At 38.7% G+C, this 19,749-nt stretch overlaps 1 protein-coding gene across 1 annotated transcript in view; it reads left to right on the top strand.

Moving 5' to 3' along the window:
- The window catches only part of LOC126338648 (AT-rich interactive domain-containing protein 4B-like), a 129,491-nt gene that overhangs the window by 87,312 nt on the left and 22,430 nt on the right, over positions 1–19,749 (top strand). The window contains exons 15-18 of the mRNA XM_050001571.1: positions 473–578; positions 6,832–6,984; positions 10,788–11,025; positions 16,005–18,238. Coding sequence (XP_049857528.1) covers positions 473–578; positions 6,832–6,984; positions 10,788–11,025; positions 16,005–18,238 — 2,731 coding nt within the window. The remainder of the gene's footprint in view (positions 1–472; positions 579–6,831; positions 6,985–10,787; positions 11,026–16,004; positions 18,239–19,749) is intronic.

Here is a 19,749-nt window from a genome sequence, read left to right as displayed (position 1 = left end):
GAAAGAGGCCTTGAGTTGGTGATGCATAACAGATTTCAAAAAAGACTTCTCTTACTACATGGGGAAAAGTCTTTAGTACTCTGTTGGAAATGCCATCAAATCCAAATGAGCTTTTATTTTTCTTAATTTCCAGAGGAGAAGTCGGTGAGACATTCATATAGATGCATTTCTTGAGTGTTGCATTTAAACATTCTGCTTTGATCTTTCTCCTGAACTGTTTGTCCGTATCCTCTATTTTTCTACTTCAATTAAGGAATGCCTTGTCATGTCAATATGTGACCAAACTAAGGTATACATATGGCTTATTCAAGTAGACCATTCTCAAGATATGGGCATGTGTACACACACACACACACACACACACACACACACACACACACAGTATTTTCTTTCTTGACTGTCTTGAACCTCCATCAGTATTGAACATTTTTCTGTCATGTTATTGTTTTTAATTATGCCTGTTTTATTTCAGTGCACTGTGCCATATTGGAAATAGTGTGACTATTAATGTTGGAGACAAGCTGAAAGTGTATTATGGACCAACTCAAGATTCAAACAAAGTTACATATGAAGCAAAGGTAAGATGCTTATTCATGCCAGCCTTCAAAAAATTCAATATTCACTATATATAGTGAGTGTGTGTGTGTGTACGTGCGCGTGCGGGGGGAGAGAGAGAGAGAGAGAGAGAGAGAGAGAGAGTGAGTGTGAGTGTGTGTTTGCCAGTCACTATATGTGTGAATACTGTGTAACAGTTGTTTCCATTAGGAAATGCTAATAAGTACTTAATGTAATGCATTTTTTTAAAATTATGTGGGCACAAGTCAGAGTAAGATTCCATCACTGATCTGTATAGTGGTGTTAGTCAATAGTACAGCCTGATTAAAGTAAGTGTGTGCCAGTCATATGTTTCTGTGTCATATAAATTGAATTCAGCATTCGGAGCTAATGGAAAATTAAACCCTAAGTATGGTATAACTGTCTACACTTACTGCTGTTCTCCTCACAATATATAAAAAGTGAGACAGTAAGGAACAGAGTCATCCTAAATATAGGAAATATTTTTTACAGCGAGGAGGAGGACTATCTAGGACCACCAATCAGTATAAAAGCATACTGTTGTTGACTTTGTCGACTGTTTCTTTAGAACTGATAATATCACTTCCAGAGTCGCTAAGTTTCATCACTAGCTAGGACACTTTCTGCTCCTTAGGACACCTTTTCAACGTTTTCAAAGTCAGAACCAGTGTTATTCTGATGGATGCGCATTACTGTGAATGTACAATGTAAGTGGATGACTTGCTGTAGTGCCATCCCACAGTGTGATAATACATTAAATGTACACTTCACTTGATGAGGCTTCAACTTAAATATGAGAAGTTGTAAGCAAGATATCTGGTTATGGTGCGTTTGTAAAAAACATAATCGTATTTCATAAAGAAAATAACAAGAGCTGCATTATTTGTGGACTTCTGGTATTCCCCTCCCCCACCTTCACCCATTTTTTCATTGCTGGTCGTACATTGTCAGACAAGGTAATAAATCACTGCAACACAACAGTGGTAGTTCAGAATACTTAGTTCTTAAAGTACTGTAGGGGAGTAAAAAACTAATATCACCCCTTATTTTGTCCAAATTTCACTTATGACAAAAGTGATGGTATAAGAACTCGGTTCCTGTTGGTTATGAAATGTTTTTTAGTCATTTACTTATGATTTTGAATATTGTGCAGATCAGCATTTGTGATGTATTCGACACAAATAAAATAAAAAACATAGCTTAAAACTCTGTGGTTGTCGTACTACCTAATGATGAATTGTATGCTATTGTAAGCCAGCAATGAATAACTGATAAATCATTTTAAAAGCAGTTCTTCAAACCATAATGCTAATGCATTAAAGGTCAGTCAGGAGCTAATGCATTAAAGGTCAGTCAGGAAACAACCATTGGCAATGAATTATCTACACTAGGGTGTTTGTATTATATTGTCTAACAGCACCATTCCATTGTTTAGGAAAACTATGAGCGTATGAAAGGTGAGATAAACATTCTTGTTCATACATGACCTGTACACTTGTTCTTAAAATCTGTAGAAATGTTTTAGGATTAAAGACGACGACTCACTGAAAAGCAGAAACAAAAACAAAACTTGCTAGCGTTTGGGTTTATCATCTGATAAGCTAGAGTAAAAACACATGTGCACACCTACTTACGCTCCTACATGCCAGCTAGACTGACATTGCCAAATGCACTTCTGTGGCAGTTGGACTGGTTGTGGTGGGGCTACTGTCGGGTCGGATGGGGTGAGCAGATGGCAGGGAGTCAGGAGGCAAGGGAGAGGACTAGGGGTGGGCGGCAGGTGACTCATAGGGAAGAAGCTGGTTTGCTAACAAGGAATGCGGGAGGGAGAGGTGGCAGGTATATGGGCTGGCTTGATTGGAGCAGTTAGTGAGAAGCAGCACACGCTGAAGGCAACATGGGGATGTGAACTGGGAGGAAGTGACAGGATGGACTAAGGGGAAACTGTTGAGTGAGTGGAAGGTGTGGGGACACTGGCTTATGTGAGGTTGAGACCAGGAGGATTACAGGATCAGAGGGTGTGTTGTAACAAGAACCCCTGTCTTCATAGTTCAGAGAAGCTGGTGTGCGCAATATCAATGGCTGCTTCGCAACCAGAACTGGCCGGATCCTTCCCTCCACTATCAGCTTCTCTGAAGTATGCCTCTGATCCCATAATCATCTTGGCCTCAATCTCAGGTAACCGACTGTGCCCGCATGCTCCGCCCAACAGTTTTCCTTTCCTCTGTCCTGATATCCCTTCCTAATTAATGTGTCTACATTGCCTTGAGCGTGTGCTGCTTCCCACTGGCTGCTACAATCTCGCCAGCCCTACACCTGCCACACTTCCCTTTCACATTCCTAGCTAGCATATTGGCCGCCTCTCTTCAAACAACTAGCCACCTACCTCCATTCCCCTCTCTGCTTCCCACCTACTCTCCTTTCAACCACCCATCTGGTGCTAACCCCACCAGAACCAGTCTACCTGCTGCAAAAGGCCATTGGCACTATCAGTCTAGCTGGAACCATATATGGGCATAGTCTCTCTCTCTCTCTCTCTCTCTCTCTCTCTCTCTCTCTCTCTCTCTCTCTCTCTCTCTCTCTGTGTGTGTGTGTGTGTGTGTGTGTGTGTGTGTGTGTGTGTGTGTTGATAACTCAACGCTTTTGCTTTTCAGTGAGTGGTCTCCTTTAATCAACTTTCCAACAACATTTAAATTTTCAGAAAAGGAATTCTTCTTTCTAATTTAAAAGTTAACTACATGAAATCCAGGATGAAATAATGACAGTATTATAAGAAGGATAGATTGCTACTCGCCATATAGTGGAAATGTCACAGACAGGAACAACAAAAAGACTGTTAACAAGTAAGCTTCTTTTGACCAAAAGGTCTTGTTCCAAATTAGACCATACACACACATAAATTCAAAAACATGACCACTGTCTCTGGATGGCCATAGCAGTCTGAGACTGGTCAGTTGTGTGTGTGTGTGTGTGTGTGTGTGTGTGTGTGTGTGTGTGTGTGTGTGTATCACAATCTCATCTATATGGTGAGTTCCAGTTTCAATTTTGTACTTGATAAAGTATTGCTAGTATTGTTATTTGAGCAATCAAGCACACCCATAAAAAGTAATGAACCATTAAATGTTTATGCTAAGATTATAATTTTGTTGCCATTGTCTTCTGTTTTGTTAATATCTAATGGAGCTATGAGGGTGGTTTGAAAAGTTCTCAGAATGGAATAGAGAAAAAAGTACTTACATCACTGAAACCTTTTTTATTTTTTTTATTTGTCGATGTAGTCTCCTTGTAGATTAATGCATTTGGTCCAACGATTTCCCAGTGCCTTGATCCCATATCGAAAATGAGTTTCCACCAAGCCTGCAAAATAGTTGTCAACTCAGCTATAAATTCTTTGTTTGAAGTGAATCTTCAAAAAAAAAAAAAAAAAAAAAAAAAAAAAAAAAAAAAAAAAAAAAAAAAAAAAAAAATATTCAGTTTTGAGAAGCGATAGAAGTCTGACAGCTATATCAGGTGAATAAGGCGGGTGTAGCAACAATTCATACCTTGGTTCGTGTAATTTTGCCGTGACTTACTTTGTTGCTGGCCTTTTTTCGCGTATCTTTAGTTGCAATTTGTCCAGGAGGTTAGCATAGTATTTTCCAGTAATTGTTTGCCCAGTGGAGAGATAATCTACAAACAGAATTCCCTTCACAGCCCAGAACACTGATGCCATGATCTCTCCTGCCGAAGGAATTTTCTTTGCTTTTTTTGGTGGTGGAGAATGAGCATGTTTCCAATGCTTTGACTGTTCTTTTGTCCTTGGCGTACAGTAGTGCACCCAAGTTTCATCTGTGGTCAGAAGCCAGCACAAAAAATCTTGTTTGTTTCTTCTAAAATATGCCAAACATTGTTCCAATATGTCCATTTTCATGCGTTTGATCCAGCAACACGAGTTGCGGCACCCATCTTGCAGATAATTTTTGCATTTTTAATTCTTCAGTTAAAGTGTGATACACTCTTTCAGATGACATCTGGAAAACTTGATTTCACACACTTTCAATCAGCAATCCTCCATGACCATTTTGTGCACTTTGCAGTGATTTCTGGAATAGTGACACATCTTGGCCAACCACTGCACAGATCACCATCTAAGCTCTTCCTACCAAATTTAAATTTATTTTTCCATTTGGCAAAAGTCGAATATGGAGCAGTCCCCTGTCCTTTGCTTTCATACTTTTCTTCACAAAGTACTTAATCACTGCTTGAATCTAGATTCTCCCCCCTCCCCCCCTCCATCTTTGCAAATCACTATGCAGGAACAACAGGACCATGTCACCGCCACAGCTCTCTTCCTAGAGCACTGACGTGGCACATGTTTACAGGCAACAGTCCAATGAATATCATGTGCACAACTCGTTGTGCTAGCACTGACCTGACCTCTCGTGGTGGTTCTGAACTTTTCAAACCAGCCTTGTACATTATTTAAAAACTTATTTATTATTAACACCTTAAGTCATCTGTCAGATTGATGTTTAATAGTGGTATTGAAAAAGTTATTTTGTTGGTTGTATGTAGTAAAATGTGTTTAATATATTAGAGGTAATATATTTGTTTTCCGAGCTATTCAGAATGCTCATAATTTTAGAAATTTTATAGAATCTTCAGTGGACTCATTTGATAGGAATGGTGTGAAACAAATATTCCATATTCTGGTTTGCTGTCCATAATGTTAATTTTTCAAAGGTAATTGTGAAAGTATTAACTGAGACTTCAGGTGGTTACGCTTTTTTGATTGCATCAGCATTTTCTTCACATTTTTATCACAAGCTTCTCACAGGTCTGTAGTGAAAAACCATGACATTTTATCATTGTCTTTTTGAAATAGACTGAATTGCATTATCCTGTCCTCTTGCTTTCTCCTCTGCCCTTATCTTCTTTACCTTTGTATTGTTACTATTAATCATCAGTTGTTTATACTCTTCTGTGGCTATATCTTCCTTATAAATCCATAGTGGTGATCTAACATGTTCCTAGATTCACAAAGGTTTTCATTTGTAAATGAAATGAAGATAGTTGACACAATAACATGGTGGTAATGATCTAGCTTATTCAGAGTGGAAGAGCCTGCTTAAATGGCAGATTTTAAAATTTCTATTAAGTAATTATTCTTTGTTAAGCATTGCATACTCAAATTGCACTATAAGTGAGCAGTGCACAGTTCTATAAAGGTAGATGAAAGATAACAACTATATTTCGCATTTGTAGTGATTGTATCACACAGTGATTTGGTGACTATAATCATATAATGCCTCCTTTGAAATCCCTATTTTATATTTCTCGTGCTTGCTTTCTTCTGGTAGTCCATATTTACATATATTTATATAAAACTACAATGTTCCTTTCATTCTACAGTGTCTTCTGTGCTTCGCTTCCACAGCACGGGCAAAATATTTTCTAGCACATTCATGTTCATCAGCATTTTCCTCATGTGGTGAAGTTAGGTTAACTCATACAATGCCTATACATCTACAGGCATATTGTATGTGTTTGAGTTCCTATACCAGTACATTAGGAGAGTAATCCTGAAAAATGCACTTGTAGATTTTGGGTAATGATTCACATGTGTGTTGTCTTGTTGAAATTAGTATAGAGACATGAAGATAACACTAGTTGTGTCCAGAATTTTGCATTGCATGTTGGGGAAGTCTGTGCAAAAAGAAATAAAAAATCAGGTAAGACTACACCTGCTTTATGTCACTCACGTTATGCGCTGTTTGTTGATGTTGGGTGGTGTGTTTAGCTGGCACTGGGGATAATGGTTAGTACTCTCTGTGTATATGTCCCTCTGTCTTCTGGTGTTAGGTACAAGCTGTTACTAAAGTGGTAGTTTCTTACATAGCCATCTTCTCTTTGTACTTACTGTTCTATATAACACTCCAAACTGACCTAGAAATGATCTGTATTTGGTTGAGATTTACCGTTTGAATCAGTTAGTTGTGTCTGTGTTTCATTCAGAAAAAGTCATCAGTTTTTTTGTACATGAAGTTCCCAGTTCTACTAAATTTTGCTGTAGGTTTTGCAAGTTTTTTCACATTCCCAAATAACCCAGTTGCAAGAATTCAGTTTGAAATGAAGGATAGTAGGTTAATGTACTAATCCACACTTGCTAGTATGCATAGGAAATGAAGGTACAGCAAATCATTTCAGCATGAGGTGAGATTCATGCAGTTTTGCCTCTGCTTTTGAGGTTTGGCTAAAGAGCCATTGTTGTTGTAGGTGCTAGAAATTGAGGACGACGATCTGTTTCTGGTCCATTATACTGGCTGGAACACTCGTTACGATGAGTGGATCAAGCGTAGCAGAATTGCTGACAATCTGAGCTGGAGTCCAACTAGAGCGAAACGTGTGAAGCAGCAATCACAGGTTCAGGTAAATTGAAGGCACCCTTTCAGCGCCTGCTTGCCAGTACTCCCACCCTTAACCACTCAGTTGACACAACTACTTAGGGCAGTTTCCATTGAGCAGAGTGTTTGTTCACTTGATAGTCTGAATGTGAAAAATTACAGAAGACACCTCAGGAACACAATGAGTAGCACATTTGTTTTTCATATTCATTATTCATTCATGGATTTACCATACCATGTAAATTTTGCTAAAGAAAGGCTTCTGCTCTTCATGATTTCTGTTCTTTAGTGCAAAGTAGAAAGCTGCCTTCACTAAGTAAATCCTATCTGTGCCTGCTGAGTGGTTAATGCTATGTGTGTGTAGTGTGTGTGCGCCAAGGATGTCAGAACGCTTAGCATGGAGCTTTCATTTGGTTATAGTCACTGCTTCCCTTTGCAGTACTTCATAAAGTGCATGTATATGATTGTAACATAGTATGGGAGAAACTAAAGCACAGCCTTCACTTTTAGACTAAAATATCTGCTGTAGATTAGAATTTTTTGTTTTTATCATCGTTTTCCTTCTATATCAACATATTTCAATAGACTTTTTGCTGTAATAATAAACTGTACCCTCTTAAACGCAGTTTTCCTGTGTTTAGAGCCCACTCCGTATTTTCATCATCTCCTTGTGTCTGAATAATTTTTGGTTAATATTTTGTAGTCGTTTCAATTGCATGAATGTTTTGCCGTAGACAAAGTTACATGTAACTAATAAAAGTCTGATGGTATAATCATAAGTAATATTTTACTTAGTGGTTTTTCTTCTTCTTTTTGTCTGTTGTATTGCATACTTAGGAAATATAGATACAAGTAAATGTTAAACAGCAAAAATAACCCATTGCTTCAGCAAATGATAACCATGGACTACAATTGACAGGAAGCAAAGGACAGTGTTTTAAAAATCGTAAAACATGAATCATCATCATGGATATTCTCAGAAACTAACTCTTGAAACAAAAACCGATTTTGCAAAGAGGATGATAAAACACATTAGCAAATTCTGTTGCTATAGTACACAAATCTCGAGCATAAGGATTTCTCCTGGAATGCTACACGTGGTTATAAAGACAGCATTGTCACTGCTTACGAACAACCACCAACTATATAGTAGACATTGAGACAAGCTGCCTGTAGGTTTGTGATTGACATTTAAGTTCTGTATGTTGCCAAAGAAAATTAGAATTTGATGCTCTCATAAATAAATAAAAAAACACTGTTATTACAGATTAAGAGTTAATATTAATTCAGTACTTTCGTGACAATAAATGCATTCTTCAAATTGTTTCGAGGAAAATAAACTTACTTTCAGAATGGTAGGTATGGTGTGCGATAAACCAGATAAAGAGAAATGGTGTTGTAAGTTGACATCAGACACAGATGAAAAGTTGTAGAAGCGTAATTATTCCATTATTTGAGTGATTTTCATGAACCTGTGTTACGTGACTAATTACAAGAAAAAAATTTATTAAATTTCATAGTTAAGGTGGTAGCAGAAGTCTGACTCAATCTCCAACATAGTTATGTATGAGATAAAAATGGATTAAAATAATGTTTCCAGGGAAATGAAATTATACTGCAGACACAATGTTGCCTGCAAACAAGAGTGTTATGACGATAATTGTGATGAACAAATATGCTTTATACACGGTGATTTTTTTCCACCGTGTTCAAACTCTACTGATAGATCAGTGGGAGGATACGGAACAAAAAAGATCTAATGAACTTGTGTCCGGAAGTGCATAGTTTCTGTGTATTTCATCATTCAATCATACTTTGTTACAGAGACTGCGGCCTAACAGATGTTTGTTGTCACAAAGAGTCACATTTGTAGTATGCGTGGTTTTCTCCTAGAGGATGGCACTGTTCCTCATACGTCATGACCTCTCCTGCCATAACAATTGGTAAGCTTGTGTCCAATTCATTTCCCTTGCTGACTCACCCTGAGTGAATGTGATACAGCATACAGCTGTATTCAAATCGAGAGGTTGTTGACATGGTGTTCACTTATGGAAAGGCAAAAGGGCGTGGGCAACGTGCAGCAAGGTTTTATCAGGAGACCTATCCCCACCAACCACTACCACCACCACCACCACCACCACCACCACCACAGCAGTCAATGTTCACAACAGTGTTTCACCGTTTGCCTGACAGGGTCATTTCAGGAAGCTGGAAACAATGAGACATACACTAAATGTTCAGACACGAGACTCGGAGGAAAACATGATTGACACATGGAAGGTGACCGCCATGTCAGTACCAGATAGTTGGCCTCCCAGTACAGAGTAAGCCAGATGACCATTTGGAACATTCTTGATGACAGATGTTACTACTCTTATCACTTAGAGCATGTACAGGGCTTATCAGTGACAGACTTTCCACATCAGGAGCAGTTTTGTCACTGATTTCTTAACTAGGCAACCTCAATTTTGGGATTTGTGTCATCCATCTTTTTCACAGATGAGGGCACCTTTACATGGAGTAGTATCTTAAAGTTCCATAACAATCATCTGTGGGATAGTATGCAGAACCCTCTGGTATGGTGACAGCGAATCATCAGCATCGGTGCAACCAAAATGTGTGGGCCAGGATAATTGGCGACCACATTTCGTGACTAGTCTTCCTTCCATGTTGTGTAATAGGCTGGAACTATTGGCATTTCTTGCAGGTGACTTTGCCTCCCCTGCTGGAAATAGTTCTGTTGATGATTTGGGTTAGTGGCTACTATATGATGGTGCTCCAGCCCACTTCGCCATTAACGGCTGGATGCATCGCAGTTATGTCTTCCTTAGTCAAAGGCTCAGATAAGGGGGAGTCCAGTTGTGTGGCTCGCCCATTCACCAGCTCTCAACCCATGCCATTTCTGGTTATGGATCCATCTCAGAAGTATCATTTATGCAGAGCCTACTCCAAATGTGGAGACACTGGAGCAGCATATTCATGCTGCCTTTGACACTGTTTGGATGCAGCCTGATCGATGTGAACTTGTGAGACACAACATGCTACGGTGCGTAGATACATGCTTTGAGACACATGGAAACCATTTTCATCACATACTGTAACTGTGTTTGTGTGGTACAGCACACATTAAAGTGCAGTCTCTGTAACAATGTATGACTGAATAAATTCTCTCTGACATGGAAACCTTGCATTTTCAGACATAAGTTCATTAGACCTCTCCTGTTCCATATCCTTTCATCGATTAATCCCTGCTGGAAAAAAAATCACTCTGTACAATACATCAATAATACATTTAATGACATGGCAAAACAGGAGAAAACGGAAAAGAAGAAGAAAACTTGTTTGCAACACTAGTAGTAATTGTGGTGAAAGCTTATACACAACAGAATTTGTATCATCCAGAAAATACTGAAGACCGCTTTTAATAAAATTAGTTGTTTGGCTGATTTTGGGGAGGAGACCAAACAGTGAGGTCATTGATCCCATTGGATTAGGGAAGGATGGGGAAGGAAGTCAGCTGTGACCTTTCAAAGGAACCATCTCGACATTTGCCTGAAGTGATTTATGGAAATTGTGGGAAGCCTAAATCAGGATGACCGGGCGCAGGCTTAAACCATCGTCCTCCCTAATGTGAGTCCATTGTGCTAACCACTGAGTCACATTGCTCAGTAATAAAATTGTTTTACTGTTAATTTTGATCTATGATTTATGTAAAAGTACTGAAGAGGAAGTAATGTAGTGAATATCCTGTTGCCTTGCCTCTTATAGAAGTATGAGGTACTTTTGAAACAGTATGTATTAAAATTTAAATCCTTTAATTTCTTGCAGGGTGCTCGTCAAACTCCTAGCCGCCGTGGGAGACCTTCACGTGATTCTGTTTCGTCAACAACAGCTCCTCCACGACCTCGCTCTACTACTCCATCTTCGGTCACGTCATCTTCTAGTCGGAATAAATCCCCAGGGAGTGGTGGACGCAGTGCTTGTGCACAGAGTGGAAATAGCTCCACCAGAGGTCGTGGGCGACCTCCCTGTCGACGAAGGACTAGAAGATCTTCTGCACATACTGGTAATTAATTCATACAGAGAGAGAGAGAGAGAGAGAGAGAGAGAGAGAGAGAGAGAGAGAGAGAGAGAGTGTAAGCCCCTGCTACCCATGTATTCTAGATCTAGGAAAACTGTACCACCATTTTCCTGTCACAGTTACTAGTTTTCGCCTGTTTAGTGTAGAGACTACCTTTCATGTCCCATGTTCAGTTTGTGACTTCCTAACATATGTATTGATTACCATAACTATGTATTCATAGTTGTGTTGTTCTCACATACTACTGGCTAGATTAGTTTTTCCTGCAAGTTGTCACAGAAAACGTATGATTTTCATCCCTCTAAGTTAATATAAATATTGTCTTTTAACATTTTACTGAAATGCAGGCGGATCTGCAGCGAATTGACGCATGGTGCACAGAATGGCAATTGAATCTCAATGTAGCGAAGTGTAATGTGATGCGAATACATAGAAAGATAGGTCCCTTATCATTTAGCTACAAAATAGCAGGTCAGCAACTGGAAGCAGTTAATTCCATAAATTATCTGGGAGTACGCATTAGGAGTGATTTAAAATGGAATGATCATATAAAGTTGATCGTCGGTAAAGCAGATGCCAGACTGAGATTCATTGGAAGAATCCTAAGGAAATGCAATCCGACAACAAAGGAAGTAGGTTACAGTACGCTTGTTCGCCCACTGCTTGAATACTGCTCAGCAGTGTGGGATCGGTACCAGATAGGGTTGATAGAAGAGATAGAGAAGATCCAACGGAGAGCAGCTCGCTCCGTTACAGGATAATTTAGTAATCGCGAAAGCGTTACGGAGATGATAGATAAACTCCAGTGGAAGACTCTGCAGGAGAGACGCTCAGTAGCTCGTTACGGGCTTTTGTTGAAGTTTCGAGAACATACCTTCACCGAAGAGTCAAGCAGTATATTGCTCCCTCCTACGTATATCTCGCGAAGAGACCATGAGGATAAAATCAGAGAGATTAGAGCCCACACAGAAGCATACCGACAATCCTTCTTTCCACGTACAATACGAGACTGGAATAGAAGGGAGAACCGATAGAGGTACTCAGGGTACCCTCCGCCACACACCGTCAGGTGGCTTGCGGAGTACGGATGTAGATGTAGATGTAGAAGTTTACTGCAACTTGTGCCTTTGGTGTACTATGAGAATCAAAAGAGTGTTAGCATGAATTCTGTTTTGATTGCAGCTGAAATACTTAATGTCATTTGATAGTATATGACATTGCTTTCAGCCTCATGGAGTCTTTCAAAGATGATTTTTAAAATGTTACTTTTGATGGAACATTTTGAAATTTCTTAGTTTCCTGTACAAAGAATGCTATAAATCTGAGGGCGTCAGTTAATCAATGTTCAAAAATGATAGTTACAGAATATTGGAACAGCATTTTTGCCCCCCCCCCCCCCCCCTCAAGCTTGCAATTCATGTATAATCTTAAACTTACGGTTCATTTCTCATGTAACAAACTAACATATGACATCAACAAAGTAACGAAATTGACAGGGAAAAAACCTTCGAAATTGACAAAAAGTAACAATGACATTGGCATAAAACACCTGATTTCTTGAAAAAAGTGGTGCCGAATCTGGCAAAACAAACATCAAATTTGACTGTAAAATAAAAATATATTTTCCTTTCTTTACTCATAAGGTATATTCTTTATTCATAGCCAATGGCCATGTTATATATATAATGAGTTCAAACTGTAGTTAGCAGAGCACATTATAAATTGCGTACTTGTGCACAAAATTTACTTGTGGAGACATTCGTAAGTATATTTCCATTTTATGATTGTGTAGAAGGATATTGGTAACACTACTTTATTTGAAAACTTTCGTATTTCTTATGTGGACTTGCAAGACTACTACAAAATTAAGTTGAGTCTCACAATGTTTCCAGCAAAGTAGATCTTTTATTCATTTCTCATTGTTTTTTCTTAATTTCCTCAAATACTGCAACAGCAAGTTATGTCTAGTTAAGACGAAAAGTCTATTTGTTACTAGTTCTGTAGCCTTGGAGAGGTAAATTTGTTTTTATGTCTGTATTTTGCTGTTGCAGAATTCGATAGTAGATTCGTCTTACCAAGAATCTGATTGTGAGGCATTCAGTATTTATCTTTCCATACATTTTAGTAATGAAAACCAGTAAGTGTTCTCTTTTTTTTCTCCACAAACTTACTTTTAACCCATTTTGCTGCAGTTGCAGTACAGGTGAAAATGTTGTTGAATGATTCCATAAGGTTGCATTTTCAACAACACTCGATCTGTCCAAGACCAAAGAAAGGGAAGTTTCAAATATCCAAACTGCCTCGTGTGTGTGCGGAGGGGAGGGGGGGGGGGGGGGGAGCATAAGCAAAATTGAAAATTTGTGTTAACACAATTGTCAAGATTACATCAGACCTGCATCTAGCAGGAAAGTGTTGTTGGATAAGATAACATTGTTGACTGATCATAACTGGCGTGTAATTGAATACACATTAAGCAGCTGCTGTTCCATGCCAGTTTAGAAATCTAATTTGACTGTCATTTTTTCTTCATCACCAATATGAAGAGTGGTCAGTTTAATTTCAAAGAAGGCATCTGTGACAATAAAAAGTGAAGATCGGTATGCCAAGTATAAATGAAAATATAGTTGTCCAGTGTTTGAAAGTTGCATATTGAACCTTCTGTAGACAGTCAAATAAATGTCTGTAGTTGCTATTACTACCTTCAACAGCATAAATGATCAGAGGAATCACATTCAGATTGCTTCTGATATTCCAACTGCAGCCATGTTTTCCATAAAAAGAGGTGTTTCATAAGATTTCCGTAACTTTCAAACAACTTGATGGTTTCCTGAAACAAATCATCATAAACAACGAACTGAAATTTTGTCATAAAAATTCAATCAATTCATTTTTCTTCATAGAGAGAATTTGCACAGGTCATACATATCTGAAATAGTTGCAATAGACTGGCCATATAATGGCCTCAGATAAAACTTCTGCACAGCCAAATTGCTTGCCAGTTTTCTGTAGGCATTCAAGTGCAGAATTTACATCAAATATAAAGAGTACCATGCCTCCATTTCTAGTGGCATTGACAGAATTGAAAATTTGCATGAATATAGTTGTCAAGATAACAACAGACTTGCGTCAGAGGGTAGGCAAGAATAGGGGAACTGTCTGGATGTTTGTTTTGCTGCCTGTGCATTTAAGATAGGTGTCAAACATTCAAACTTTTGACTTTGAGATAGTGGTAAAATCAATTAATGTTTGTTGCTAAATAAATAAATGATTGTGAAATCAATTAATAAGTTATATTCTTTATTTATTCGCTCTTACAGGGAGGAGGATAGTTAATTATGAAGATCATTCTTAGTGAATTAAGCACTTTGATTATGTTAAACAGACCATCATTCACAATACACAAAGCCATTGTGTGACGGAAAGGCACTTTGAAATTAGTAGAAGGATGTGCTGAAAAGTGCCTCTGAATTTTGTATTCTGTTCTCAATATCGATTGAGGTATTACATATCATGCATGTTACTCGATTGGTTTAGCTACTTTGCTGATGCAAGCTGCAACCCTCTGCCATTAGAGGGCTTCCAATTGTAGTATGTAACATGGCAGTGTGTGAGAAAGTGGCAGTGTGCGAGAAAGTGTTCCGTAATCGAGTTTCTAGCCGCAGAAAACTTTGTGTGCATGTGGAGCACCCTTTCCTTCGGTATGACAATGCCAGACCACACACGAACAGTGCGACGTCTGCAGTAATCCGGCGCCTTGGTTTTGCTGTCATCAGTCATCTTCCATACAATCCTGGCTTTGCCTTATGAGATTTTCATCCATTTCAAAAACTTAAAGAACTTCTTTGAGTACTTCACATTAACTGTCGCCGAAGTCAGACAACCTACTGTGATGCTGCCAACAAGCTGGTCTCTTGTTAAGGGAAATGTGTTCGTCACCAGGATGACTATGTTGAGAAATATATATGTAGAAATGAGGAATAAAGATGTAAGTTGTTAATAAAGTTCATTTTATGTAAATAGTTCTAAGGGTTCAAAGGGCTCTGAGCACTATGGGACTCAACATCTGAGGTCATCACTCCCCTAGAACTTAGAACTACTTAAATCTAAGGACATCACACACATCCATGCCCGGGGCAGGATTCGAACCTGTGACTGTAGCAGTAACGCGGTTCTGGACTGAAGTGCATAGAACCGCACAGCCACCGCGGGCAGCGTTCTAAGGGTTTTCACATAAACTCTGAGGCATTGTTTTCAGTACACCCTCATAATTATTGTGCTTAACTCAATTGAATGTTTGTCCCTTGTCTTATGTGACTTTCTGTTATGCAGTTAGCCAAGGTCTGTGACAAAAAATAAAAGTTTTGTAGCTAAGTGGTAATCATCTATTTTTTTTGTGTACTTGTCTGTGACTAACATTATCTTTCTCATGCCAGTTTTTAATATTTGGTTCAAAAGTTTGTGCTACATTAATTTACTAATTTAATTGAGGATGAGAAAGCACAAAATATGAAAAGCAGGACATTAACAGACATATGCACAGTTTGCAACAGATGTCAGTTGTGAGAGAGCCTTTCCAGACATTGTATAGGTCTGTATTTTGAACTGTTAGTTTAAATCATACTTGATTGATTGTAGCCTGGATGAACCCAATATTCTAGCATCATATTTCATATCTCTCAGAAAAATTGCCAGACTTTTAAATTTAAATTCATTTGAATTTGTTGTGCAATAATAAAAATTCCTTGGTTGTGTACCAACAATGAAATGAGGAATAACAACCACTCACCATTTAGAGGAGGCATTGAGCAGTGGATTTTTTTGTGTACCCATCCACTGTCTTGGACCACCATAAGATGGCTGATTGTGTTTATTTATTCCACCAGTTACCAATTTGTTTATAGTTGATAATAAAACACACAAACTTGTCATTGCACTCCTAATAGTTTGCTTATGTTTCATTTCAGATATATCTCTCGCATCTGAAACAGAGAGTGACGGATTTGATTCTGAACAGGAAATAGAGCTTGCAAGGCTTCGTAGTGGTAATGAAAAAGTAATATCTTCCATAGCAAGTGTGGAAAATGATGAAATGAAGCAAGAAACTATATCGTTTAAAGAGCAATATGCAATTAGTAAGGCTGAAGTATCATTTTCCAAAGACGATGATGAAAGTATAGGTGGTAACTATGTCCTCAGAAGTAAAGGCATTGCAGAGCCCTCGTCCTCACTTGAGGAGGAGGAGGCTGACGATAGTAGTATTCCTGCTACTCCTGAGCCTGAAAATCAGAACTTGTGTAAACGACGTACAAGACGTGCATTTCATTGTTTGGATATCAAAACGGAAACGGACAGCGATGAAAATGAACCAAGAGGTCGTGATTTTGATCTGAATGAGATACGCTCTGAACTGAAGGGCATAGAGAAAACCGTCAAGGTCTTACCTGATGTTGAAGAATGTATTATTCCTCTTGAGATTAAAACAGAAGTTCCCATACACATACCAGAACAAGAAAAGAGCCTTGCATCTTTAAAAGCTGATAATTCCTCTCTCAGAAAGCTTCCTGAAAAAATATGTGAGACTGTTGCAGATGATATTTACGAATTCAAAGAACCAGAACCATTCGAATTGGAAGTTCGACCAAAGAGAGAATCGTCACTTTTTGATGATAGATCTTGCAAGGGCAGTCGACGATCGGTAATCCCTCGAATATTTGAAGATGTTGGATCATCATCTCCTCCAAAATCTGATAGATCACCTCAAAGGAAAAAGTCAACACACACAAAAAATGGTGAGTCTTCAGACTCTGAAACAAAAAAGAAGTTATCTCACATTGTTCAAAAATCGGATGATGATTCTATTTCAGCTCTTGATAACACATTACTATCTTCTTCCAAGAGTCATGGAGTTTGTGAAGATGCTTTTGATAAATTGTGTGTGTCACCTTCTTTCAGACTAGTGAACAGCAGACCAGCTTCAAGGAGCAGTGTCAGTGGAATTGGCAGTATTAGCCTCTTTGATGGTGACGATTGTGGTCACGATGCTGACGATGACGATGATGATGACGATGATGATGATAATGATGCTGATGCTGATATTGATGATGACGATGATGACAATGAAAATGATGATGAACAGCTTGGTACAATTAGATCTGAACCATTATTTTCATACCCACAACGTAATCATGAGGATCTTCTGCCTCCTCCTTCTGAAGATGAATTTACTTTTGGAGGGCAGATACGTCCACCTTCTAGCAACATGGGCGGCAGGTCATCTGATAGTCATCCGGCATCAGCAAACGAGTCTCCAGAGGAAGTCATGAATATGATTCTCAAAGAGGCAGAATATGAAGATGACACAATTAGTGCAGCCATTCAGCGCGTTATTGATCAGTCAATTATGGATGACGATGATCAAGAAATAGATCTGTTCGGAAAGAGTGGACCTCCAACACCACCACCCCCTGCACCACCACCACCTGCTCCTCCTCCACTTGACGTGAGAGAGGCAAGGAGCAGATTTGCTGCTGCTGTGGATTCATCTGATACTGATAGCAGTGATGAAGAATCCAGGCTTGTAATAGCACCATTGGATGAGGAGGAGGAAGAAGAGGAGGAGGAAGAAGAGGATGATAATCAAGAGGAGGAGGAAGATGATGGTGATGACGAAGAGGAAGAAGGTGAAGAAGAAGAGGAGGAGGAGGAAGAAGAAGAAAATGGTAGTGAAAGGGGATCACCACAGGCTACTACAGAAGTGGGATCTTCGACTGATGGTTCTTCTGACATACCAAGTCTGACAGCAGGTGCAGGAAAGTCAATTCCAGAAACTGCAGTAACACTTCCAGATTCTGTGGAAGTTGAAATGCCTGTCCTTTCAGAAGATACACCTGTCATTATAGAAACGTTACCAACACAAATCATAGCAGAAGAGAATGTGCAACCAGCAACAATTGAACACCAGAGAGAAGGTCTGACTGCTTCTGTAAGCTCAGTATCAAATGACTCCGAAAGCGATTCAGTAAGTGCTATAGAAAATCCTATTAGGGAAAGTATGCCACAATTATTTTCAGCATACGACAAAGCAGTTCTCAATCCTGCTTCTGTCAGAAAGGATTCCAGTACCTGTGAAATGCAAGATGGTGGCTCCAGAGATGAAGAGATGAAAATGTTGGAGAGGGGGGAGATAGTGCAACAGGAGGTATGTAATATTCATAGTTACTGCACAGTGTAGGTACTACTAATGTAAAATTGGAATGAAATACAAAGCATTAAAACTGAACAGAATAAAGAAAAGTGTAATGTTCGGTTGTTACATATAAACCTTCTGTGTCTTAGGGAACATATCTGCACTACATGCTGGATTGTCTGCCTTTCTGCTTCACAGTTACCCTTTGGAGATATTTTTAGTTTCCATTTATACTATGAGTTCATACATTTGTGGTGGTTGGTTTCAGTTCAGTTTAGAATTACCCATGATTTTCTTGGGTGATCAGAGCCAGTTGCTTTTTCAGAGATATGTCAAAATTTATTGAGATCTGTAGTTGTACTATCTTCCCAAATTTACTTCCAGTGTTGCACAATATCAACGGTGTTATTTCGTAAGTGCACAGCCTCTGTAGCGTATGCTATTTCTGGAGCAGAGTTGTTCAGTATTTATGGATCAGCAAACAAATGAAAGGGTGACCTTGGGTTTTTCTTAATTCACTGAGAAGTGCTTGTTTTTCTACTCACAGTGGAGGTATATGACTTACGACTGATAGCCAGAAGATAGCTAATCAGATAATCTGCTGATCTGACCAGCACATATCACAGTAATAACATTTTATGAAACACATGACTGCAGCTGTCTTTACGTCCTTTATCATCACTTCCAGTTTCAGTTAACAACCATTATCTTGGGCTTTAAAGTTCATGTGTTACTTATGTATCGTTTCATAGCCAGTGGCAGTATTATTAATACAGCCTCAACAGAATTACTGAACATCATAAGAATAAACAGGTAGCTGTACTCGAGAGGCAGTGTGTCAGGTGTGAAAAACACTAGACACACCAGCTCTTGAGTATGGATACATGCTTGTTCTTTGTACATGTGAGAACCTAGTTATTCACAGCAACATTCTTGGACACGTATTTCTCAGATTTTTTGCCGAGTCAAATTTGTTGGCAAACTCAAGCTTTCAACAACTTCCCCTGTCATCATTTTCAGGATTTCACTTCAGCTAATAGCCCATGTGCTACCTCCATATTTAGTTGGCCAAATTACGCCATTGTGGGTGGGAACGTCATATTAAAAATACCCAACTGCTTGCAGACATAATTCAATGAATTATGAGTTTGGATATGGCCAGACAAAATTATGATGAATTTGGAAGTGGTCTCTTTGTGCACGAAAGATCTCTGTGGAATATGTATTTAAGCTTTTAAAAAATCACTGTAGTGTGGGATTTGAGTGGAGTGTGGGAGTGTGGGAGTGTGGAGTTCGGGTTGGGGGTAGTGCAGATGTGGAGCTCAGTTTAACAATTATTTTATCAGACATCCAAACTTCAACTAACAAAATAGTAAACTACTTACAATAAAACAAAATATATATATTTCTGTAGCCTGAAAGAACTTTGAGTAAGGTCAAAATAAAAATACCACAATTATTCCCATAACAATAATGGAACACATTCAAATACAGAACAAATTCAATCTTGTCCTATGATGGAT

This window comes from Schistocerca gregaria, chromosome 1 (assembly GCF_023897955.1).
Source record: "Schistocerca gregaria isolate iqSchGreg1 chromosome 1, iqSchGreg1.2, whole genome shotgun sequence".
Classification (NCBI taxonomy): Eukaryota; Metazoa; Arthropoda; class Insecta; order Orthoptera; family Acrididae; genus Schistocerca; species Schistocerca gregaria.
The sequence above is the reverse complement of the archived record's forward strand: the minus strand, read 5'-3'. Positions and strand labels throughout refer to the sequence as shown.